Source organism: Lemur catta, chromosome 1 (genome assembly GCF_020740605.2).
Source record: "Lemur catta isolate mLemCat1 chromosome 1, mLemCat1.pri, whole genome shotgun sequence".
Lineage (NCBI taxonomy): Eukaryota > Metazoa > Chordata > Mammalia > Primates > Lemuridae > Lemur > Lemur catta.
The window spans coordinates 116,262,109-116,288,264 of record NC_059128.1 but is presented as its reverse complement, the minus strand read 5'-3'; the positions used below and the strand labels follow the sequence as shown (position 1 = coordinate 116,288,264).

The 26,156-nt window shown below is 53.8% G+C and overlaps 1 protein-coding gene across 5 annotated transcripts in view; it reads right to left on the bottom strand.

The window, feature by feature from the left end:
• NFIX (nuclear factor I X) overlaps positions 1-26,156 on the bottom strand; it is a 98,609-nt gene that overhangs the window by 39,436 nt on the left and 33,017 nt on the right. Inside the window, exons 3-4 of one of the 5 annotated variants that reach the window (XM_045550450.1) lie at positions 11,326-11,380; positions 8,278-8,446 (exon numbers count right to left, since the gene is read on the bottom strand). The exons of 3 other annotated variants lie outside the window; for them this stretch is intronic. In XM_045550450.1, the coding sequence (XP_045406406.1) occupies positions 8,416-8,446; positions 11,326-11,380 (86 nt within the window). In that variant the 3' untranslated portion in view covers positions 8,278-8,415. Of the gene's footprint in view, positions 1-8,277; positions 8,447-11,325; positions 11,381-26,156 lie in introns of those variants that run through there. One more of the 5 variants, XM_045550458.1, reaches the window with a different exon arrangement.

The following is a 26,156-nucleotide window of genomic DNA, read 5'->3' as shown; positions in this document are numbered from 1 at the left end:
ACTCTGTCTCAAAAAAAAAAAAAAAAAAACAAACAAAAAAAACAAGTCTCCGGAGAGTGTGGCACCAGAAAGACCAAAGCCCCAGGTTAGGAAGAGATGTTCCCAAGAGTCAGGGAGCCAGGAGGTGGACCCTCCTGGTCCAGTAGGGCAGGCAGGAGCAGGCTGGATCTCGTGAGCCAGCGGGCTGCTGGGTGGTACCAGCTCTGCTTGGAAGTGGGGCTGGCTTCCTGGCATCGGTTTCTGCTGTTGCTGTCTTGAGATTCTTAATTTTGGAACAAGGGGCCCTGCATCTTCATTTTGCACTGGTCCCCACAAATTCTGCAGCTGGTTCTGCTCAGAGACTCGAGTATCACCCCCTGGGTCCCCTGGCCTGGGGTGTAGGCACTGAGCTCCCCTGAACGGAGAGGCAAGAGGGGCCACACCCTGAGCCCCTGCGGAAGGCTGAAAGCATCCTGGAGGGTGGAACTCCACCTAGACAGACGGACACACTGGGTCTTTTTGGAAACAAAAGTGCTCTTAACACCCTTCTCAGAGTAAAGGTCACTGAGTGGGTGGACCCACTGTCCCCAAGCCCACCTCTCCAAGCCCTCTGCACCCAGTGGGTGCTCCGTAAATGGGGCAGGACTGAGCGGAAGGGAGAGGAGATTCCCTCCCTCCTCTGCCTCCCAAGAATCAAACAGTCGGGTCCTGAGCCAAGCCGGAACCTCCAGCTCCCCCAAGTTCCCTCCTCCCCGCGAGGTAGAAGAGACTCTCCAAGGTGTGTTTGTGTGTGTGTTGTTGGGGGGGGCACTGTTGGCTGAGTCATGTGCAAACCCCGCTCCTCCCCCTGCCCGGCTGCTTCCCCACCTCCTTCTAAAGGGCGGGTACTGCGGCAGCAAAGTTGGCTGGGGCTGGATGCAATTTCAGCCACAGAGCAAGGCTCCCTGGCTGGAAGCAATTTTCTCATTAGGACCCCAGGCCTGCTCACTCCTTGGTTCTCAGCCCTGAGTCCCCTCCTGCAAAACCGCACCCCACAGGCCTCCCCACAAACCACTCACACGCACAGGGACCGCACGTGTACTGAGTTGAAAGGGTGACTGTGCGGTGGCCCCAGGGGTGCTGGGTGCAAGGAGAGAGGGGTTGGCACAAAGCCCTAGCCAGGGAGGCCTGCGGTGAGATGAGGATTTTGCACACAGGTTCCCGAACCCCTCCTCACCTGCCACAGGGGGAGAGAGGATCCTAGACCCAGGACCAAGAGGAGAGGGTGGGGGACATACAGCCAGGTGAGCCTGAGGGCTGGCCTCCCACGACACTCCCAAGAGAGACCCCTGAGGGCTCAGCCTGTTCCCTTCTTGCTCAGCTGGGCCTGGGGGGATCAGATGGGCTCTCTGAAGGCAGACCCCCTCCCCCAGCCCCGAGGCTGCTCCAAGTGGAGGGTGGTCTCGGCTTAGGGGAGGAGAGCCGAGGCCCCGTGAGGGGCGGCTCCTTGCTCCGCAGACACATGTGGTTGGACTTAAAAAGCTATTAGAGAGCTAGGCACTGGCGGGAGTGTGGCTGGCCCTCGCACCAGAGGCAGGGGGAGGGCAGATGCCGAGGCGGTGAGCTCAGCACCTCCCGATTCTTCCCTGGCTGGGCCCCCATGCATGGAGGACTCACTCGGGGGACCCTCACCCGGCAGGAGAGTGGGGCAGGTCCTTGGGGAAGGACAGGCAGGCTGTTGGGCTTGGGTCCGGGCACAGATTCTGGCAAGTGCAGCAATCTGAAGAATCTAGGCCTGTGATGGGGCCAACCTCTTGGTGGTGGGGGGGCGGGGGGGCAGGAGGGTTGTGCCTGGGACTTGCATGGGTTGCATGCGGCCCAGGAGGGCATGGACAGGTCCTCGGCTTTCCTCCAGCCTTCCTGGGGTGACAGCCGGCTGGAGGTCTCCTAAAGGGTGTATGTGTTTGCTGAGGCTGGAAAGGGGGATTAGGAGAACAGGCGGAGAGAGGGGGGAAGGAAAAGTGGGCCCCACCCATCACGAGGCCAGAAGAACCGACGGAAAGTTCCCTAGAGCCGCCAGCTTGTAAAAAGGTCCTTTTCTTTCCAAATTATGAACATTTTTTAACGAGAGAGGGGAAAAAAAACCCAGAGCAGTGATCTAGGACTTCATTAGGACCGCGTGTGTCTGTGACTGTGTGGGACTGTGACTGAGGGGTGTGTATCTGCTCAGATTCCAAAATGTTCTACTCCAAAAGCTTTGCCATCCCTCCTTGGGGCCCCCTGCCCTACCCTCCTCAGGTCCCCTTATTTTCAGGGCATTAGCCACCACCCGCAGTGCATCCCACTGCTGTTACAGTGATGTGGGTACCTGGAGGGGCAGAGGACACATAGAGCAGGGCCAGGCCTGGGAATGGCAGGACATGTGCTAAGGACTCAGCTCCTTCCCTTGGGGGAGAGGTGAGACTCCTATGGGTGCTGGCCTCAGCCCTCCTAGGAGTAGGTCACAGGCTTTGGGTCCCTTGCTGGAGACCCTTCCGAGCTCCTCAGATGTCCACCAAGATCAGCCCCAGCCCGCCAAGAACTCAGGGAGCAATGTAAAAAAGGGGAGCTAGGTTTACACAGCACCTCCTCCCGTGTGTGGCAGGCAGGAGCTGGGTGGTTTGGAGACATTTAATCTGCCTGACAGCCCCAAGGGGTGGCTGTTATTTTCCCCATTTTTACAGATGAGAACATAGAGCTTGGTGAAATAGACCAAGATCAGCCAGAGCCTCAAGGGAGGTGACCCTCTGCTTGCCCCTGCCCAGCCGTGCCTCTGCAGGCTCAGGGGCCAAGCTGCTCAGTCTCTCCCTTCTGGTCCAGATCTGTTCACAGGAGAGATGGGAACTGGGGGAGGACCCTGGGCAGGGCAGGATAGAAGGGACTGCTCTGAGCCACCAGGAGTCAGGCTGGGAGGCAGGCTTGGTGGGGGAGGAGCTGACCACGGAGCTGGGATCTGCACTCAGGAAACACGCAAAGAATGCGGTTGGCAGCAGGCCAGTGGGCCAGGACCACAAAGAGGCCTTTGTTTTAGGAGGTGTCCAGGGAGTGGATGGACAGAATCATAGAGGTGGGGGAAGCATCCCTTGAGGGTGGGACTGGGGGAGGGCAGTGATCCCTGCACTGTTCCCCACATACCACCCTCCTGTCTATCCCCCCACACCTGGGCCCCAACAGTGGAGGTTCTCCTGTCAGGCCCCAGACTCCAGGGGAGGGTGCCCTTGGGGCCAGGTTCTCTGGCTTCCCAGCTCCTGACCTCCCACAGCTGGCATGGGGCGGGGGGGGGGCTCTGTCCCAAATCCAGCCTTCAGAACCCCAGAAATGCCTAGGAACCCCACTGACATCCTTCTCTGACTCGGCCTACCCGTGCTGCCTGGGGGATTTAGAATGAGGGTGTGGTAGGTTGGGGGGCACCAGGGGTGAGGATGGGGAAGGGGCTCTCTGACCTCTGGGGTGGATTGTCTGAGGGTTCAGGAGTCACCCTGCTCCTTTAGTTGTCCCACCTTTCCTCCAAGGGGGAGGCAGGGAAAGGCCTTGGAACGTCTCCCCTCTCCTTCCTCCTCTGCAGTTGCAGAGTTTCCTTGGCCCCTTCTTGGCATCTGGAAAAGTTTGGGAAACTTAAAAAAAATTTTTTTGGAGAGTCTATCTATTGCTCCCCAGCCCTGTCAGGGAGCCACAGCCAAGAGGAAGAAGGAAAGGGAGGTGGGGTCTGGGGTGGTGGGGGACAGAGAGTAAAGTCAGAGGAGACACAGCACACCCAGGGAAGGAGGGCAGCACCCAAGGGCGCTTCCCCCTGCTGGCCTGACCCCCATCTAGGTTTCCTGGGCCTATCAGACCCCACAAAATGCTGTCAAACTCACCCAGCACTCTGCTCAGCCCCTTCCCTGGGGCACCCCCTGCCAGACACGTGTGCACCCTGCAGGAAGGGCAACCTGTGGCTGGGGGTCCCCACGGGAGAAAAGGACATCTTAAGGCTGAGTGGCCAGAGGCAGCACACGGCAGCTTCAAATGGGGATGCCAGGTTTCTGTTTGGATTTCTACCTCCCTGTGAGCAGGACAAGGGAACATGGGAATCTATAGACTCCTGGAGACTGGGGCTTCAGTGCCAGGCAGGACAGGAACAGTGATTAATATCCCCATACTCATCATTCTCCCACCTCTGGTCTGTGTGTGTGAATGGGGACAGGGGCTAATAATGTCCCTGAAGCAGCCTCAGCTGGGTTGAGATGACCACAGTGTGCTCAATGGGTAGGGTTATGTGGCTGACACAGGACTGCTTCTCTGAGAGGACCTGGGTCCTCTTGTCTAAGTCAGGAGGGTGCCCTCTTCACCCTGACTTGGCCCCCCACAGAGCCCGGGCCAGAGTTGCAGAGAGTTCCCTTGCATGACCCCCAAGGACTCATGGCAGCCCCACCTGGCAGCCCCTACACTTCACCAGGCCCTGCTCAAGTGACCTGCTTATGTTGTGGGAACACAGGGACTACTCAGGGGTGCCCACCAGGAAGGCTCCCATCTGAGCCTCCCCCAGCCCATGTGGCCCCACCCCTGGGGACAAAGGAGTACACCACAAAGGGCGACAGCTGGCAGAGCCTGGAGGCTTAGGCACCTGGGTATGAGCTGGAAATGCAGATTTCCAGGTGCTGCCCAGATCCACTTGCTGGGGGCAGGCCCAGGGATCTGCATTTCACACACCACCCCAGGGAACTCTGATAGGGGATCTGGTGTGAGGGCCACTGGCCCAGGGGGCGGCTCCTGCCCAAGACTGCAGCAAGTGGGAGGACGAGGAGAGAGAGCGGGCCAGCGGAGCGAGTGCACGTCAGTCAGAGGTGTGAGGGCAGCCAGCTGTGCATCAATCCAGGCACCACCTGGATGCCAGGGGGCATCTGGTCTGAAATCCTGCACACAGAGTGGAGAGCGAAGGAAAGAAAGACAGAAAGGAAGTGGTGGCGCAGAGGAGTGGGCAGCCAGCAGGAGAGAGGTCTGTGGAGGAAGAGGAGAAACTGGGAGAGCTCAGGAGGGGCAGCGGAGAGGGCGGCTCAGGGAGCAGGAGGCGGCGCCGAGGAGGCGCCTTCCCGCCACAGGCTGCTCCCGGGAGCCGCCCCGCCCCCTCCAGGCACCTGCTAAGGCGGCAGCGGCGGGTTGTGTTTCTTTAACCCCTGGGGCCTGTTGACACAGATTAGTATCCTTGGTCAGGGGTCAATAGGGAAGGCTCTTGAGGTCAAGACCTGAACAACTGGAGTTGTAATGAGCCACGTGGGGAAGAGGCCCAGGGAGAGGAGAGGGCCCAGGAGGGAGGAGGAGGAGGGCCAGGCTGCTCCGAGGAAGGGCCTCTCAGGCTCACTCGCCTGGGCAGCTGTCTCCTTCCTGAACCTGCCTGTTCTCAGGGCTTGGAAAAAATTCGACTCACTGGCTGCCTGGGGCAGGGGAGACGTGTCAGTGGCTGCCTACAGCTGGAACCCCAGCTAGGGAAGGACGGAGGAGAATCCAGTGGGAAGAAAAGGAGTGAAGAGCACCTCACGGAGCAGGAGGCTGCCTGGTGCACACCCTCTCAGGTGCAGATGCATTCCCCTTCCCTCCCCCTCCATCCTCAGTACCCTGAGTAAGCACTGGGGAGCATCCGGACACACCCCTGCTCCTCTCTGGGCCTTTGGCACCACTAGGATGTGCCCACCTGAGGCGCCCGCCCACCCTGGGCCACCTGGCAGAGCCTGAGATGAGTGACTCCCTTCTAGCCGTCTGGCCCCTGAGTGGAGATAGTACAGGGGCCAGGCAGTATCCCAAACACCTGGTGGGACAGCCTCAGTGCCACCTTCAGCGGTGGGATCTGGGCGCAGCTGCTCTGTGGCTCCCTGCTCCTGTGCCTCCCAGAGGTATGCAGCCCCCACGTCCACCCCCTAGTTATCATCAACAACACTAGGGTGGCAACGGCACTCTTCCCACCAGACCCTGGGCTCTGGGGCCTGCCTTCTCCCCACCCAGGACCACCTCCAAGGGAGCTGGTGTGGAGGAGAGGACAGGCACGCTCTGTCTGCAGGTGCTCAGCCTCCCCGTTAAGACGAAAGTCGGGTCACATGTCCCCCAAGTCGGGTCACATGTCCCCTGGGACCAGAGCCTCCCCAGCTGTCTGGAACAGGAGGTCACCTGTCTGAGTTAAAGAGGACTGAGTTCCCTCAATCCCTCTGGAGCTCCCCAAGTCCTGCCCCATTCCCCTCTTTTTACTGCTCCATGGGGCCACAGAGTGAATGCAAGGCCACCTACACTCAGGGGGCCAGAGGGTGACGGGAGGCACATTATGATTCTATATTCGTCTGTATCTCTGCAGGGGCACTGGTGTGGGTCACACACAGATCTGTGACAGGCACACAAGGAGAAATGCACGCAGTGCCTTAAAGTCGGTTCCACATGTGTTTGTTAAGCACCTATTACCTGCTAGATGCCAAGTATACGCAGATACAGAACCAGAGAAGCTGCCCTGGGCAACACTGCCCTACAGTTGAAAGCTGGATTCAAAATGGACAAAACGCAGCCCCCAACCCAGAAGGAGTGGCTGGCCCTGGGGGGTGAGAAGAGAAGTGGAAGAAGGCTGCACCGAAGGGGTAATAGCCAGGCTGGGGGTAGGAAAGACAGAGGCAGTCAGATAAAAGGGGAAGGAGAATGGCCAGAGAGACAGGTGAGCAGAAGCCCAGAGGCAGGAAGAGCACAGTGCTCAGGCCCGAAGAGAGCCCTAATGCTGGAATACACCGTGTGGAGGAGCAAAGTGATGCAGGTGCCTGACCGTGAGAGACCCTGGGTGCCTGCTGAGGAAGACAGCACCTCTGGGCACAGAAGATGGATGCAGAAGGCAATACAAAACCCTAGGAGAGAGCAATTCGCCTCCTAGGTATATACCCCAGAGAATCGAAAATATTCATCCATGCAGATACTTATACACGCATGTTCACTGCAACACTATTCACAATTGCCAAAAAGTGGAAACAACCCAAATATCTATCAATGTATGAAAAGATAAGCAAAATGTGACACAGCCACACCATGGAATATTACTCAGCCTTATAAAGGAATGAAGCACTGACACATGCTACAACGTCCACGAACCTGAAAACATTACACTCCATGAGAGAAGCCAGACACAAGGACCACATATTGCATGATCCCATTTATGTGAAACATCCAATACAGGCAAATCCATAGAAACAGAAAGCAGATTCGTGGTTGCCAGGGGCTGGGAGGAATGGGGAATTGAGACTAACTACTAATAGGTAAAGGGGTTTCTTTTTGGGGTGAAGGAATTGTTCTGGAATTAGATAGTGGTAGTGATTACACAACGTTGTGAATGTACTAAATGCCACTGAATTGTACACTTTAAAATAATGAATTATATCTCAATAAAATATAAATCCAGAAGAGAGGAGAAGACACTGAATTCAGAAAATGACAGTGGAAGTGAAGAGGCAGGGAGGCTCTGGGGCCACCCAAGGGCCTGTGATGAGTCTGGCTGTGAGGGCTCAGCCAGGTGGTAAGGCCCCCATCTGAGACAGAGCATGGGGAAGTCAGGAATGTGAGGAGGTCCCTTGTGGACCCAGGGGTGGGGTATCAACAAAATGGAAAGAAGAGTTTGGAACTCACGAGGAGAAATCAGACCCTGGGATGAGGCAGGGTGATCAACAGTGAGGGGCAGATGTGCATGATGGGGACAGGCCCCAGGGCTGCTGCTTGTTAGTAGGTGGTCTTGAGCAAGGTTCTTCCATCTGTCGGACTTCTAGGCATAAGACCAGGATTATAATAGTGCCTAGTTCATCCGACTGTCATGGGCTTAAATGAGATGGGCCTCAGTGATGCTGACAAGTGGCATTGCTGATTACAGGTGCGAGCATGAAATGGGAAGTAGAGCACAGGCAGACCCCAGGAAAACCAACCTTTACCTTCACTGGACAGGCCAAACAAGAACACCCGGGAAGGGAGCATGGAATTAAAGGGGCCAGGGCACCACCACCATGGGACAAAGAGAGAAGCCTGTCTTTCCTGAGTCCACGGACCAGCCATACATACCACAAGCAGTTGCAGATGGAAAGCCAGGCATGAGAAAGCAGGGGACACGGCAAGTCCTCAGGCTTTTGACCTGAGGCACATGGGGACGTCCAGGAAGCAAGTTTCTCCTCCCCACGGCCTCCTTATCCCAGGCTTCCACCCTCCTTGCCCCGAGCAATAACCCTGCCCACAGTTCTGGGCCCCGGAGCTCAACACATGGCACCACTCAATGGTTTCTGGCACCGGAGAGGAATTTATTTCCTGGACGCAGCAGCCAAAATCGTTCTGCACCTTTGTTCGCGAGCATGGTGCAGTTGGAGCCGACATTTTCTAACGGGTCCAGGGAAGAGCAACTCAAAATGGATTCAGGGAGGATGTCAGCTGAGGAGCAGCTCAAAGGCAGAGCATTCCGTGGTCTGGAAAGCTGATGGCAGGAAAAAATGGATGTGAGCAAGTTTATAAAATCAAATAGACCAGAGTTTTTAGTGAGTTTGCTATAAATCAAATCCTGGGATAGGTGAGCCACCTGAAACTTACGAAAAGGGCCCATCTAAGGTAACAAGAATTTAAAAAAAGGAACAGGAACTGGCCTTGCAGAGGAGCCTGTCTCCAGGGAGCAGTGGGCCCACCATTTATCCTGGAAGACTGATATTGATCCTGAGAATCTCAGCTCACCAGCTGATGCTGGGCAGGGAGAACAGTCTCCACCATGACCCACCCTCAGGGCTGTAAGAGTCCTAGATGCCTGGACTTCAAGGTCAGGTTCCAGATCTGTCAGCACTAGCAGGCAGGACAGTCCTACTCTCCCATTCCAACCCTCCATGAACAGCCAGCCCAGAGCCACCTCGGAGGGCAATGGCTTGACTTCCAATGTTCTTTTTGACCCTTCAAGAGTCTGAGCCTCGGGCCCTCTCCTGATCAGGGTCTGTGATTTAGGCCAAGAAGGAAGGAAGAAACCCACCCCAATGCCCCCAGAAACCATCCCTCTTCTCTCTCTTTCCTTCTCCTTCTCCCCTTCCCTTTCTCTCTGCTCCTGACATTCACACGCTTGGAGACGTGCATAGACACAAAAAGATGCTGGCGTGCATGGGGAGCCGTGTAGAATCACTGCCTCGCAGCCTATTTACAGACGTTTTACCAAACAAAACATCAACTCCCAATGTTTGACAGGAAGCCCCTCCCCTCTTGTCAGGAGCGATCCCTCCTAAATGGGGTCCCCAGTGATGAGCAGCAAAAGCCCCAGGAAGGGAAAAGGGAAGAAAAGGAGCTCATGCAAGGAAAGAGAAGGTAAAATTATAAGGTTGGAGCTGTCAAGGCAAAAAAAAAAGGGGGGGAAAAGGCAAAGCAACTCCACTATTAGGGACTCGGAATTCACAACAGCTGAAAATCTCTGAGCTTTGTCTGCAGAAAACACCAGACACAGTGGCCTGAGGGCTGGGAAGGTTCAGAAACCACCGTGCACACAGCAAGCAAGCAGCACACAAACCCTAAAACACAGGGCCATGCGCTGAACTCACCTCACCCAGCCCCACAGGCCACTCTCCACTGTGCCCTCCCAACCCACCATCTTGTCCTTTCTCCCAGGGGTGCAGGGGGTGGGGGGCAGTCAAAGTTGGAAACAAAAGCAGGAAAGGGGACAGGAGTGCCAGCCGTCCTTTGGTCAACAGGTTTACTGGCCAGGCCTTGGCCCACCCTGCTCTTTTCTCAGAGCAGAAGCCAGGCCAGACATTAGGGAGAAGCCAGGGTGTGGCCAGTGTCTCTGCAATACAGGAGCTGGAGGGCGCCAGCCCTTTCCACTCCTGCACACCCTCCTCCTGAGTCCTCCCACCCAGAGGGTCTATAGACTCAAGCTGAGGGATTGGGTCCAAGCCTCTCACTCCCAGGTGCCTCAGTGGGCAATGGGGACATGGAGGGGCACAAGTTTCCCAATAGCAGGTCCAGCTCTTGCCACCAGAGGAAAGAGGAGGCTGCCAGAAATGGGAGGGCGATTGGATGGGAGTGTCCTCAGCCTTCAGTTCCCTGATGCTCACCATAGGGTCCACATGGTGAGGTTGTCAACCTGGGGTACTGCCCCTCTCTCCTGCCTCCCTGGCGACAGAATGCCGAGCATCCTAAGCTAAGGTCTCCAGATTCAGCACCAGAGAGTCCTCGGGCCCTCCAATGGCCTGACTTGCCCTCCCGTCATTCCTTTCCCCTGCTACAGTTGGGGCTTCCCAAGCTCGACACCCCTGACATTGGGGTTAGATATTAGCTTTTGTGGGGACTCGTCCTGTGCAGTGCAGGATGTTAGCAGCATCCTCGGCCTCCATCCACTAGATGCCAGTAGCACCCCCACCCCCAGTAGTGACAAACAGAGATGTTTCCAGACACTGCCAAATGTCCCCTGGGGGCAGAACCACCCCCACAGAGAACCCCTGTGCTAACCCCACATCCTCTTCTCCCAGGAGCATGTACATCACACAACTCTAGGGCCTACACTGAGCACAGACCAGGTTACTTCCGTTTGTCCACTCAAATCCATGGCAATGGCAGCTGTGGAACCCTCTTAGAAGCAAGCCCCTGTCCCACCCTGACAAGAGCCACCAGGTCTCCTCCACCCTGTGCCTGTGCAGGCCTGTCCAGAGGTGGAGGAAACCTTTAGCAAAAGGTCAGGGTGCTGGGCCCTGTGCTGCTCACAGCAGCCCAGGGGTCACCATTGATCTCACTGTCCTCAGTCCTGCAGACACCATGTGTCATTCCACAGCCTACAGCGGGACCCTGGCTGACCCCCACGGGCCGGACCTATGGCTTTGCTTGTTCCAGGTCTCCTCACCTCCCCGGCAAGAGCTGTTATCCCTGCGCCATATCCAAACACGGGGCTTTTAATAGCAGCTTCCTGTGGGGCTGGGCTGCACCCACCCCTAGCCTCTCACTCAGCCCCGCTCCTGACTGGAGACACAGCGCCCTGTAATTACGGCAATTGTAATCTCTTTTACTAACAGGTAGATTAATAGCGAGGCAGGTTCACAAAGAGCCCCAGAAAGAAACTGCTCAGCTGCTAGGCAGGAGGGAAGGGCCTGACACTTCTCAGCAAGTGCACACACCCTCTGACTCGGAAGCTTGTGGCCATGGGAGCCAGGCTGGATTCGGGCCCAGCTGTGCCCCTACTTACTGGGTGACGGGGACAATGAACTACACTCTCCCTGGACTTCTGAGTCCTCACAGGAGCATGACTGAGAAGTTTCCTCTCATATTCTTGGGGTGTGATTCCAGCTGACATTTACACACACATGCCCCAACCCACACGTGTACACAGACACCCACCTCCTGACACTCGGACACCCACGCAGACACCCACAGGTTAACACATGCTGAACACCTGCAGAGGAGAGAACAGAGCAAGCCTCATGAATGCACGCGTCCCACCCAAGACTGCGTGGCCATAGGCCCTCTAGGCACAGGACATCCTGCAGGAAGAGAAGGGCAGAGAGGGTCCTGTCGCCTTTCCCTGTCCTATATGCCTATTCTCCTCCACTGCTGCACCTCACAGGCTTCCTGCCAGGCCCCAGGGGTCTTGGGGCAGCTCCATCTCCTAGGGCCTGAAGTCAGTCAGCTTCTGGGCAAGATGGAACATCACAAACAAGGGGTGAGGGACAAGTGGCACCAGAGGCCCAAGACCCTTCAGCTCCCATGGGCTGAGCAGGGTGTAGAAAGTGATATTAGGCCTGGTTTTAGAGGTGAATAAACATGTGTGTTCACACACAGATATGAGTGCTGCAGCAGTGAAGCCCAATGAGAGCATGGTCACTCACACACAGGGACTTGGGGCAGGGCACAAAGAGTATGTGTCCCTGCCTGCGTGGCCCTGGCAGACAGTGTCTTGGGTGGGGGAGTAGGGGTGTCTGTGTGTGAAGCCAAAGTCCGCAGCCCAGAGTGAGGGCTCATCCTCCCCTAGGCTCCCCTCCAGTCCTGGGAGGACATGTGCCATGCTGGCAGCCCCAGAGGCCTGGTGGCAGACTGTGGGGCTGGCCTCAAGTGTCGGTAGCAGCTGCTTCCTCAGGAGCTCTCAGGGCACGTGCTGGCGGCCAGCATGGGCTTGCACCTCGGTAGTGAGGCTAGGGGGCTGCAGCCATTAAGACACCACAGCCGGCACCTGCTCACCGCCAGGCAGCTTCAAGAGCCATTTCTGCAGTCCCTGGGCCAGGAACTGGCAGGGAACTGCCATGCTGAGGGAGCCTCCCTCCCACCCCCGAAAGGGTCCCTGTCCTAGGAGTGCTAACAGGAATCGGCTGCAGAGGCCTGGGAGGGGGCACCTCAGACTCATAAAAACACGGGTTGAAGGGTGTGAGAGTGTGGGCTGATGTCCATGATTAGCTCTTACAGTGGGCGATAGCATGTGTTGTCCATCAGGGGACGTGTGAGCTGACGAGAATAAATAAAGGAACGCGGTGCACACCTATGACAGGGATCAGAGGGTTGGCTCCTAGAAGTTCGTCCTGACATACACCTACGTTGATATGTGCACAATATGTCTTAATGACCGCAGCATCCTGCTGGGGCTCCAGGGAGCATGAATGGGGTACACGGGGGATGCAGTCAGACGGACCCTTTCATGATGTCTGTGGGCATCGAGTTTCCAGACAGCAATTTAACAACATATATGAAGAGCCTTCAAAACAGTCCATATCTTTTGCCTAGAAAATTCAACTGTTAGAAGTTAATAAACAGAGCTACAAAGCTTGGTGCATCAGGATGTCCATCCCAGCAGGATTTATAATGGGGATGAATGCAATGAACTTGAAGGCCTCAATGGGGGCAGGGGTTTTACATCGACTTTGGCATGATGCAATCTCATGTAGCCATTTAAAAGCATGTTTTCATTTTATGTATTTAATTTATTTTTTTAGAAACAAGGTCTCACTTTGTTGCCCGGGCCAGAGTGCAATGGCGTGATCGTAGCTCACTGCAGCCTCCAACTCCTGGGCTCAAGCGATCCTCCACCTCAGTCTCCTGAGTAGCTGGGACTACAGGCGTGAGCCACCACGCCTGGCTAATTTTTTATTTTTTGTAGAGATGGCGTCTTGCTGTGTTACCCATGCTGGTCTTGAACTCCTGGTCTCAAGCAATCCTCTCACCGCGGCCTCCCAAAGTGCTGGCTTTACAGGTGTGAGCCAACATGCCAGGCCATAAAAGCATGTTTTTTATTTTTTAATAAGCACTTATCGTATTCATAATAAAAGGTAATTTCTTATTTCCAAAAGGAATAGGGATAGAAGTCATTAAAAATGTCAAGAATTAGGGGCAATGCAGCTAATAAGAAAAGATGCTAAGCCACTAAAAATTAGTTTTTGAAAAACAGTGACATGAAAAATAGCAAAATTTATACAGTGTTGTTAAATTTTAAAAGCAGCATCCCAGTGTCTATATCATAAACTCTAATTTTTTAAAAATAAAATATGTGCATGAATAGGTATAGAAAATGCAATAAAAGGTTAATAGTGGTTATTTAAGTTGGTTAAAAAATAAACTTAAATAAATAAAAAGGTTATTTAAGTGGCAGAATTTTAATAATTTTTATTTTCCTCACTAGATTTTATGATCATTTGGTATTTTTACAATGAATATGCACTATCCTTATAATCAGAAAAATACCTTTTTAAAACAGCGGACAGATGAGAGACTGCATGTACTGGGCGCTCTCCCCAAGTCATAGAACAACATAATAAGGCGATTGCAAAACCGCACCCCTGCGATTCCAGCCAAGCTCGAGTGAGGCAGGCTCAGCCTCCTGAACTTTCATGACGAAGTGGACTCCAGCCCAAACACGGCAGCAAGGAGGACGATACCCTCACATTACTGTCATACTGCAGCATGCCACACTACCAAGACTGGGTGGCTGGTGGGCCTCTGCCTGCCCTGCCGCTAAACACGGGGGACTTTGGAGGGGAAATCAGGTCTCAGAGAAAGTAAGGACAGGCACATGGGGCCTAACAAAGAGGTTTAGGACAAGGTGAAAGGGGAGGAGGTGGCTGGCTGGAGAGTGGATAGAAGAGAGCTCAGAATTCACCCGAAAACTACTGGAAACAGTTCTGAGGTTTAAGGGAAGCAAAGGAGCAGCAGGGCCAGCAGAATCAACTTTGGGATCCGCTTGGAGAAGCGGCTGTGTATGCACGCAGGCGTGTAAGAAACAAACCGCCCTCCCTATTCACATTCCTTTAATAATTCATTGTTAATAACCAAATCCAGCCACCAGAGCCAGGAGCACATGTACCAGCTGGGGGATGGCAGTCATCTCTGACCCAGGAGGCCCAGGCAAGAGGGGTACCCAGGAGGGAGAGGGCAGGAAGAGCAGCCGCGGGTCCATCCGCACAAGGCCCCTGAAGGCCAGGGCTTCTGGGGAGAGAGAGGGAGGAGAGAAGGGGCCTCAGAGCAAAAGGCAAGCAGTCCCGTCGGGCCCAGGGCTGATCTTTGCCAGCCCATGCCATGGGGCATCACCAGGCTAGAGTGGCAGAGAGGACCTGGCACGGGAAGAGACCCTGTCACGGGTGAGTTCAGGCACCTCGAAGGCCGAGTCTGGAGAGGACGTGGCCGCTGGGGACTGTGTGCTTGGTGTCCAGAAGTGGGGACTCCCCCTCAAGGATGACTGTCTCACAGGGATAGACAGGGAGACAGAGGAAAGGCATGGGCAAGACTGGGGCAGGCTGAGCCAGGGCCTGTGCCCTCACTGAGCCACCGGGGGTAAAGGAGCGCTTCTCCTTCCCTATTTTCCTGACACCCCCTTCACATAAAGGGAAAAAAAAATATTTCGAGACACCAAGTCCCTTTTAACCTATTAACCCACAGCTTCTCACCTTCCTGCCACACTTCTTACAGAGTTCTGGAAGCTTCCATTGCCCCTCATCTGTCAAGACTCTCCCCCACCCCAGATGCCTACCCATAGTGCATACCCCCACTCTCCCTGCCTGTGCTCCCCTCCGTCACCAGCCCCCTTTCTGATTCTACACTGTCACAGGCCTCTGCATTGTCTCAAGGACGGGCCATCGGCTGCTTCCCATCTGAAGGTAATTCAATATTCAAAATGGCTTTACGGAGCCTATAAAACTATGTGCTGGGCGAGAGACAGATGCAAAGCCATACAAAACATAGTCCCAGCTCCAAGATTCCAGCCTAGTGAGAGAAACCTACAAAATTCCATGCAAAGTGTCAAGGTGGGACAAAATAACCCTGTCCCCAGCCGAGTCGAGGTCCAACTTTCGTAGAAACGAGGCCTTGCCCAGCAGACTGCTCCCTTCTACAGCAGACTCTCCAGAGATGCCTGTCTTGTGACAAGACACATAACGGCAAGACTTGCCACCATGGGAACGCCCAGCCTCTCCCACGGAAGGTGCACCCAGGAAGCCAACGCGTGCCTGCTACCCACTGTCCGCAGGCGAGGAAAGACTCAGGCTCACCAGGGGCATCCCTGCAGCCAGAGCACTTTGTTGAAGAGGAACACAATTCGAGAGGCCTTGCCAAGCCAGGCTGGCATTTGAGTAATTATATTAATGAATCTCTGAGTTACAAAATCTAATATTAGATGGTGGCTTCGGTACCATCATCCTCGGTTACCGTCCCACGTGGCCAGGAACACTCCTGGGCAGCAGCAGGGCTTGAGCAGACCGCACGCACTTGAGAGAGAGTGTGTGTGTGTGTGTGTGTGTGTCTGTGTGTGTGTGTGTGTGTGTGTGTGTGTGTGTGTGTGTGTTGTTTTAATTTAAAAGAAATGCATATATTTGAAACTATGCCCAGAGATCTGTGTGCTGGGCCCGCTTTGTAAACCACGATACCATAAATAAGTGAGAGAAATCTGGCCTGTCATCCTGGGGGCAGGGGCCTCTCTCTTGGCCATATCTTTCAGGCTGGCAATATCCTGAGGATTATTGCTCCATGGAGCAACAGCCTTTGTGTTCAGAGCCAGCTCTGATCCCCACAGAGTCCCCTTTGGCACAGCAGGCAGGGCCTTGCATGCAGACCCTTGGGCCCTTCCTCCTCCCCATCCATGCTCATTAGCGGCCTCAACCTCAAGTCCAAACTCAAAAGTTGGGCTCAACATACACAAGGGGTAGCCCATGGCCCAGCTGATCCCCTCACTCTGGCCAAATCCCTGGTGCAGACCAGACCACTGCACTACCACCCTCCTGGCCTTCATCTGTGGGCTGTCTGAAGCCAGCAGAAACAATGACCCAGTTGGCTGGATTATGCATGTGGTCAAGGCCAGAGGGCGCCAAGTCACCTGCAGCCAGGTAGTAAACTAAACAGACACTAAACACAGGTGAAAGAGAAAGTGTTGTGATGCTCTCATGATTGCATTTCACGTATGCCGAGCAAAATGGAAACTTCTATAAATGACATGAGAGTGCTTAGAACACAGATTTCTATAAACTCCACGTGCCGGAATAGGATTTGGCTCCCACCTCATCTGCTTCGTTTGGGAAGCTCTTTGGTTGGTAGAGTCCAGCTCTGCTCGCTGGGTCTGCGAAACTGGCTTTTACGGAAATGAGTTCTCACCCTGAGACTGGTAAACTCAGGAAGCCCCAGCGGCTGCAGTGGCCTGTCCAGGTCTACGTGGGAAAAGTTGGCTTGAAGGCAGGGGAAGCAGGCAGGTTCTGCCTTTTGGAAACTCTTTGAAAGGCAATAAGAGATAGCTGTTTGATGATTTTTCCATTTTATTTTAATAACAGGCGAAGGAACCCCATGCTGCCTGGCAGGGTTTGATCTCAGCTCTGTCCCACCTACAAAGGGTCTCTCTGCTTTGAGCGGGGAAAGCCCCTCTCAGAAGCCACATGACTCCCTAGAAGAGGTCTCCCAGTCCCAGAACCCCACACACAACACAATGCACAGAAAACAGAGCTGCAAGAAATTCAGAGAGGCGGCTGGGCGGCCCACTCCGCCAACGGAGGCGAGGGGCGTCCTGAGGAGAAACCACACACAGCGCGGTCTGCTTATCCTCCCTCTGAGGCTGGTTTTCTCCACCTCCGCACTTGTGACGTTTGGAGCCAGATGATTCTTTGTTCTTGGGGGACTGTCATGTGCACTAGACTCTTCCCACTAGGTGCCAAAAGCACCCTGCCCGCACTGTGACAACCAAAAGTATCTATAGACATTGCCAAATGTTCCCTGGGGGACAAAATCACCCCTGGTTGAAAACCACCGTTCTAGGGTGACCAATAATACCAGTTTGCTGGAGACTAAGGGGTTTCCCGGGATGAGGGACTTTCAGTGCCAAAACCAGGAAACTCCTGAGCAAACTGGGACAGGTTGGCCACCCACCCTGCCTCCGAACCAACTTCAATCCCCTCACCTGCCAAAAAGCGAATCTCCTCCTCTGTGCTCAGGGGTATGGAGACTAGCTCTTCACACCCTATATGAAGCTACCTCTTATACGCCTAGCTAGATCACATCCCACCTCGTAGTTTCTTCTGGGGCTGGAATATCATCCCTGTCTCCTTTCTTCCCCCAGCGCCATCTCCCAGCACCATGACTTCCACGAGGCTCTGTAAAATGACCCGCGCCAAATTGCTCACATATTTCTTATATTACTAAGGCTGAAATTGGCCTAAAACTTACTCTGGTAGGGGAAGTGGCCACGCCCTGGGGAGGACACAACCAGGGCACAGAACTTGGGTCTGCCAACCTTCAGCTCCCCTCCAGCGAGAGGCCGGCCCCACGGCTGTGGAGAGGTCACCTGGGAGAGAGAAGGACGGGGTGGCTCCCGCTTCTCCCTGACACAAGGCCAAGGCTGGTACAACCTGCTACACGTGGGTAAGAGGACCTGGGACCCTCTAAAAAGCAGATGAAAAGAAATGAGTCTACTGCCCTCCTGCTGGCTAGGTCACCTAAGGGCAGATGGCCTGTCTCACCCATTGAGGACTCCACCCAGGGACTCCACCCAGGCCAGCCCCAGGCTTAGCACCCCCCACACCAAAGCTTCCTATCCACTTGCCTCCTCCCTTTAAGGGCCTCTCTTCACTTGGTCCCCCGGGAGTGTTCCTGTTACTAAGGAAACAATGACGTCATGTTGCCGGGTGGGACTGCGGGTCCCTCCTACCACCCCCTAACTAGGTACTATGCTCGCTGACGTCACCGCTCAGAAATTTATAGCCCAGCACGAGTATTTATAAGGTGGCTCTGGTGTGACCACATATTCAGTGTAGGGCTGGTGGCTATTTATAACCAGAGGATATACACTTATTACACTCCCCATCTGTATTCTGGGCCACCTGTTATATAACTGCCATTACGCAATAACGCCCATTATATAATAATTATGCGCTAATGGGGATATAATCTGCAGGCATAATAAGGGTACACTCCCCAAGGGCTGCACTTGCTGGGCCTCCTGCAGGTCGCCTCCGGGGAGCTCCTGATCTCTCCTAGCAGCTCCGCCCAGTCCAGAAGAGTCACCAGGTGTCACCCTACTCCCAGCTGTCTGGAGACCGGCAGACCCAGCCACAAAGCCCTGGCTGGATTCCTTCTACCTGTCTGGTCTGGTTTCTCATTTCCCCAGCCCCACCCCTGGCCTGCAGAGGACACTCTTCTCTCTCTGCCGTAGCTTTAAGCCCAAAACAAAGAATTATGATGGAATCAATCCTGGAAGGTTGACTGACAGTTCACCACCCCCATCTTAAGAAAGGAAGCCTCCCAGATGCCAGGCCAGTTGGCAGAGGGTCTGCTCCCCACAGAGGAGTACCCTTGCCCTCCAGGAAGATTTGGGAAGGCAGCTCCAGAGCAGGCAAGCAGGCCACTCCTCAGGGGTCCCTTCCTCCCGCCTCAGCCCGCTCGTGCAGGCTCAGGTAAAGCTGAGGCTCAGCCCGGCACGTCCATGGTCAGGGTTACACCACCAGCAGAAATCTCCCAGAGTGGGATCCTGGCCACTCAGACACCAACAATGCTCCTCTGGTCACCCTTCTCCCAAGAAGGGTGACCAAAACTGTCACCCAGGGGAAAAGAGGACAGAGATACTGGCTCTGCACCTGGGATGACGGGGATGAGGGTACAAAGGGCAGGGGGCGGGAAGAGTTAAGACAGCAGTGGCACTCGACAGAGCCAATGCAGTTAGCCCAAACATACCGTCTGCTCTAAAAATAGAAATCTCTATATTTAAAAGTTACTTAATATACAAATTGATGAAAAAAATTAGAACTGACACGGATCTGTGAAGTGAGTTTCTCTTGGGCATGGATGGTGGTTTGGGGAGCCTATCTCTTACACTCTCCATTGTTTGAATTTTTACAAAGAGTGTGTTTTACTACTACTAATAAAAAAAAAAAGTCAAATACATGATTTAAAAAGAGTAGTGCTAAGACCCAGATGCCAGTTCTAGTCTCTGCAACCCAAGCAGCGAGGACAAACGGCTGTTGCTCTTTGAGGGCTGGTATGGGCCTGACAGTGTCGCCAGCTTGCTGCACAGGCCTGGGTCAGCCCAGCAGTGCATTCCCTGTCCCAGCACACAGAGACCACGCATGATGCAAGAAATCAAGGAGGAATGCTTAGTAGAGGATGCGGAGGCAGGCTTATGATTCCCACAGGGGTGGGAAAGAAACACGGGCTGGTTCCCGAGCCCCCAGACTGCTTCAGCCCAGGGTCCCGCTGTCCAGAAAGGGAAAACCAGCACAGGACACACAGGGCACAGCTGGGAATCAGAGGTTCAGTTGCCAGGTGAGAATAGGTAAGTGAGGCCCTGAACCAGAGCAGAGGCAAGAGGTGAACACAGGTGGTTTTCTGTCTGAATCCCTCTGTTTCTTCTAGGCTAGAGGTTCTTGGGTAGGGGTGACTCTGTCCCCAGGGTACACTTAGAACTGTCTGGAGACAGTTTTGGTTGTCATACCTAGCCTATGCAACTGGCTTCTAGTGGGTCAAGGCCAGAGATTCTGCTGAACACCCTACAATGCCCAGGACAGTCCCCCACAACACAGAACGATCCGGTGCGAATGTCTTCAGCCGTGGCTGGGAAACCCTGCTCCAGGGGAGCTGATATCAATGATAAGAGGTAAGCTCCTGTCTTATTAGCCATGGAAGCAAGGGAAAATCTAGAGCCGTGAGCCACCCTCTCCCTTTACACAGCCCTCAGCATGTTGGGAGAGTTTTTATAAACAGAGCCCCAGAGTTTTCCAACTTTAAGAAAAGGGTGAAGATGAGAGTCTACGTGAAGGAGCACATGAGGCAGTGAATAGCAGATTATTGCAAAACTTCCAGCGATCATCTGGTTAATTAGGATAATTACATTCATTTTTATTTCAAACTGTGATTCCAAGCGGACTCCCAGGAAAAGGGCGTGACAGAGCAAGGATGAGAGATCCTAAAATCCAGCAGAGCCTGCCTGGCCCCGCATCTGGACTTCCTGCCCACTCTACCTGTGAAGGTCAAGTGGGACCCCTCCTCCACGCTCAAGAGAGGTGTGATAAGAAGCCAAGCTGGCCTTAGCAGGGTGGGGGTGTCAGCTGACCCGGCCTCTGGCTATGCTAGACTCAAGCTGCCTCTTGAGGTTAGAAGCAGGGAGCTGTGGCCTGCCGGTGGGGGAGGGAGGCCAGTGTCAGGATAGGGCCAGGTGCCCTCTCTTGGTTTTCAGCCCATCTGCTCAGCAGCTGGGGGAGCCCTTGAGCTGAGCCACAAGCTGGGCTCCAGCCCCTCCTAGAGAGCAACAGAGACCACAGCGATGAAACTGGCCCCAAAGGGTGCCCATGAGCCTTGCTCCTCTAAGACTCCGCCAAGGCCAGTAATCCCAGTCAAGTTCAAGGAGCGACAAGGTCCTGAGAGAGAGGCCGAGGTGCTCAGTGACCTGGAACCTGGGGTCTAGTCCCTTCTGCAGGAAGCTCATAGTGTGACCTGAGTCCCTTGATATCTCCATACTGTGGGTTCCTCCTCTGTCCGGTGGTTATAATGATACGTGCCCTGTCTGTCTCACTCAAACACTGTGAGGAGGAAATCAGCTCTAGACACCAAAAAGGCTCAGTCTGCTAATGAAAACAAACTGATTCCTCCCTGTCTTTCAAGGTGTGGATCAAGCAGGTCATCTTCCAGGAGGCCTCCCTGGTCCCCAGGTCTGGTTTGCTTATTCCTCACTACATGTAGAGACCCCTACACGTGTCACCTGAGTGCACACACACCCAGCCAGGAACACAGGTTTAAAACCAGAATCAGGGTGAAAATTCGGGGTATTAATACGCAGAAAGGACTAAGCACAGTGCTAAGACCATACTGGACTTTCAGTGGAAAAATAGAATTAAAGCAGGGAACAGAGATGAAGGGCACGCCCCTTCCTCAGTCAAAGGGGACAAGAATTTGTTGGCAGCTTGGACAAGCAGGTACCCCTTGAGTTGTTGGGTGTCCCCGAAATAACACCAAATGAATGCCCTGTCCCTGGGGTGGCAGTGGCGTGCCATGTCATCACTAAGATATCAAAAGTGGGAGAAGAGCAAGAATAACCCCTACTGATAGGCCACAGCAGCTGGCAGTGGGACAAGTCACTTGAGAGGCAGGACCACAAAGGGCAACCCAAAAATATTTTTTAAAATCCCCAGAGGACCATAAAATCAGGTATGAGATATCCATACAGACAAAGGAAGGAACCAGGCACCCAGGGGATAAGGCCCAGTCCAGTGAAATCTCCCTACCCCAGCCCTTCTGCCTTCTGAGACCCTATTCTAACACCAACAACCCTTCAGCTCAAACACACTTAAAATGGCGACGGCGGCCTGCAGGGCCAGGCGTTTGTCGTGCTGTTTTCCATGGTGCCCTCAGTGCCAAGAAAAACCTATCATCAGAAATGCCATCAGCTATATTTATCTATCTCTCAGCCCCCCAGCCTCCTCCTCCCGTCTGCCAACCAGGCCCTGCGGAGCCCCCCCTCACCCAGTGGGCACACTTCCCTGTTGCTGATGCCCGTGACCACCTGCCCGAGCCTCAGTCTCCAGTGCTGTCTTCCCAAGCCCTGACTATCAGGCCTGCGCTCGGGCATGCAAACCCACGGGCTGTGCCCCTTCTTGCAGGTATGTCAGGGCACACCAATATGTGCTTAAGGTATGCACCCCAATAGGCACACTGGTCTGGGTGTCTCTCATTGCAGAGCTTGTGCGAGGGTGGCCCTCCATCTCCTTTCGGCCCCAACTCCCTATTCGCCAGAGCTCGGCAGTACTGACCTGCTCTCAAAGTCCTACGCAAATGGCAGGCCCAGGCCCTCTAGTACCACTCCCAGGAAGACACCTCGGATACACCTTTTGTGCCCTCTGCCTCATTCTCTGACACAGAATAGGAAGCCCCAACCATCTGAGGCACTAAGAATCTCTGGAAAGTGTGTGTGCTAGAAGGACTCCCCCAAAGGCAGAATCTGGGACAAAAGAGGGAAAACAGCAAAGCCAAGGTTCACAACCACTCAAACCCTCCTTGAGAGACATGACAAATGGGAATGTCATTTGTGTCAGACACCTCAGACCTTTCTCTACTCAAAAAGCAGGGCTTCCAACCCAATCTTTCCCACCCTTGGGCCTAGCACCTAATAATTGCCCCAAGTATTTGTAGAGGGAATCACCAACTACCTCCTATTGCTTTGGGAGTGCCCCCCTCCCCCACAGGCCCCCACTTCTACCCTGGCCCTCTCCCCAGAAGGCCGCCACTTGCCTCCAAACCCCCAACTCAGAAAGGAGTTCCAGGGAGCCAACTTCTCTGAGAATGAAGCAACCCAAATAAAAATTTTAAAACCCAGAAGCTTTTTCTCTCCTGACCCCCTCCCCCTCCGCTGGCAAATGAAAACAAACAAGAAATCAAAGAGGCCTTTTGTGCGAGCACCGCGCTGACACGGCTGGGGCCTTTGAAAAGACTTCTGAATCGGACACTGAAGGATAAAATAACTGAAGCGTGGCAGCTCCTGAGACAGGGGGCGGAGGGCCGGACGGATGGGGAAAAGAGAAAAAGGGGTGGGGAGGGAGCCACTTTTTTCCCTAAGCAGAAACGGGGACACTCAGCTGTCCCCTCGATCTAGATGCTGGAGGACGCCAGAAAAGAGGAACACAGCACTGGCCTCACCATCCCTTCTGACCACTCTTCCTCTGGCATCCCAGGTCTCCAAAAACTAGAAGGTGTCCAAGAAGGGCTGTGACTCCCCGATTCATGGCCCTCTTGGAGCTGCCCCCAGTGAAGCCCTGTAGGCCTTCCCTCCCCTCCAGCATGGATCACTGCAGGTTCACATCTATGCCTACAGGATGGAGCCTTCTAGAAGTCATTGTGAAGCCTTTATCCAAATCCTGCTGGGCACATGCAGGATTCTTTCCTTCTTAGAGATCTAGGAGCCCCCAGGCCAGGGCCTTGCTCACAGTAAGTTCATTAAGTGTGCATTTCATGGATAAAGGAAATTCTACTATGCTTTGGCAGTGCCAAAAAGTAAACCAAGTCCTGAGGAAGTCCTTTTGCGTGTCTGGACCCCAGCCTTCCTGCTGCAGAGTGGCCTGGTTTCCTCCGGGTCAGTGATAGAGCACAGCTGGTCACCATGTCCATAATTATGGGCTCAGGCGTCCAGGTCCTCCCTGGCTCATTCACGGTCCGTGCTTTGCCGGCTAGAGCTCAGACAAGGGTGATTCTTTTTCCCCGTGCCACAGCCTCTGATCCAGCCAGCAGAGTGAGCACTCTACCAAGACACCCACTGAATGCTGTAGGCAGTGGGGGCTCTTGACTGGTTGGGCAGGCAGCACTATGGACAAAAGGGATAGGAGCAGGTGGTCAAAGGAGTCTGAGAACAAGACCAAGCCTGGGGATGGGGTCTGGGCATTTCTGCTCTCTCCTTTGAGGTCACAGCACCTCTGAGGCAGGACTAAGCCCCCTCATTGTCTCATACCACCCAGAACCAGGCACCTTGGGTCGCATTAACAGACACAGGATGTCCAGAGCAAAGGCAGCCTGCGCCAGCTTCATGGGTGTGCAACCGTCGTGGCCCCTTGCTTGGTTAACTATTGTTGTGTTACAATTCCTAGAAATTTTGAACAAGGATCCCCACATTTTCATTTTGCACTGGACCCTGCATATTATGTAGCTGGACGACCCTGAAAACTACCCGTAGCTACCGTGGTTGGCTAGGATCTGCTTGTGCTTGGAATTTCTGTGTTCAATGATGAACACGCCAATTTGAGGACCAGGACAAACCCACAGGGCCTCCAGGGGGTAGTGACCAAAATGGCAAGGGCATTAGGAGCCACGTCAGATGAGAGAGGTTTGAGGGACTGGCGACATTCGGGCTGGAGAGGAGACAGCTTCCTGGGGAGAGGGATGGAAAGAAGATATAAGAGCTGCCTTTGGTATGTGAAAAGTGGCTGTGTTACAGAAAAACCAGCTTTCACCTGGGTTGTCCCTTAAGACAGAAACAAAACCAACAGGTAAAGATGATAAGGAGACGGCCTCGAGCTCACTAAATCATTGTAGCTTCCCTCACAACTTGCCTGCTGCGTGCCAGTGTTTTCACATATAGGCTGGTTTAATCCCTGAACCATCCTCTGAGCTAGACAGATGGAAAAATTTTACGACGACCAAAGCTGACCTTTGAACAACAGTGACATCTTTTCTGAGCTGTTCTAAAGGGTTAAAAGATATGTTGGGTTAAAAGATAATCCATAGATTTTGCTAATTTTACGAATGGGTTCCTGGGCCTGCGGTCTTTGTCAGCCCTGGCACCAGATGGCGCTGCCTCAAAGACACAGACTAGTGGCATTTCCAGGCCTTGAAAAAGGAGGCAATGGGTGAGGAGGCACAAGGGTCCATGGTAGGGGTGAACACTGAGAGGGTGGCTGGCACTCCTGCAGCCTCTCCCACATGCTCACAACAAAGCCACTAGACAGGTTGGGTGTCCGTGTCCAGCACAGGCTTGGGGGACACTGCTGGCACCAGCTGCATCTTGGCAGGATGAACACGGCCGAGCTATGCTCTCTTACCACCAAGTAAGGATGCAGATGAGGAGCCCTCCCTCAAACCCCAAAACCAGTGCTCACTGCAAAGCCCCAAGCCCTGAATTAGAGTGCTAAAACCAGGAAGCTCTCATACCCGAGAAGGGTGACCTTACACTTGAAAAAGTTCACTTAGACAAATCCTCAGGTGCTAACCTATTTCTGACAACAGGTAAGGCTGAGCCCAGCAGTTGAAGGACCTGAGGGCAGGAAGGGAGGCAGGATGTCCTTTCAAAGCAGCACCCTGAACCACCCAGGGCAGCAGCCTGCAAAGTCCAGACACGGAAACCCTACAGGACGAATGACCTGGTTCCTTCAACAAAAACAACAATAAAAACTGCCAGAAAAGAAACCAACGCCAAGGAAGAAGAGGAGGAGGAAGACAAGGAGGAAGAGGACTACCTAGAGAGTATGAGTCAAGAGACTAACTGATCAACCCACTGCAATGCATAGATGACCTTGTCTGGATCCTAATTCAGACAAACAAACTATAAACTAAAATCAGGCAATAATTAGGAAATTGTGAACACTAACCAGGTATCTGATGATACTTAAAAAAATTGTTGAATTTTTAACAGGTGTGATAGTAGTATTGTGGTTTGGTTTTTAAAGAGTCCTTATCTTTAGAGATGTGCACAGAAATGTTTACAGATGAAAAGCGTTGATGCCTGACTTTTCTTCTAAATAACCCAGTGTGCGCAGGCAGGGGATGGACGAATCGAGACCGGCAGTGGGTTGGTGACTGTTGGCACTGGTGGTGGGTGCACTGGGGTTCCCTGCGCATGTGAAATGCTCCATCATGAACAAGCTTAGGTAAAAGAAAGAGCCACCACCTGAATACCTAGACATCGTGGGCCCACCTCAGGCCCACTGGATGGATCTGACGGGGAGAAGCTGACAGTTCCATTCAGTCAAGCATTTAATTAGTTTGGATTTTTTTTCTCTTTCCCAGGACCAAGGCCCTAGGTGGCAGGGAAGGTCTAAAGGCACTGGTGACCTTCAGAGCACCGCAGAAGCTTTGGAGAGAGTCTAGCAGCACTTCTAGGCATGCTCAGCAATCCTTCCTCATACAAACAGAGGCCTCCTGGCCCTCCTCTGCACCCCCCATCCCCAGCCACCCGCTCTGGGACACTCCTTTTGGATGGAAGGACATCACCAAGAAAAGGACACCCTCCTCCCCATGGTAGTGTC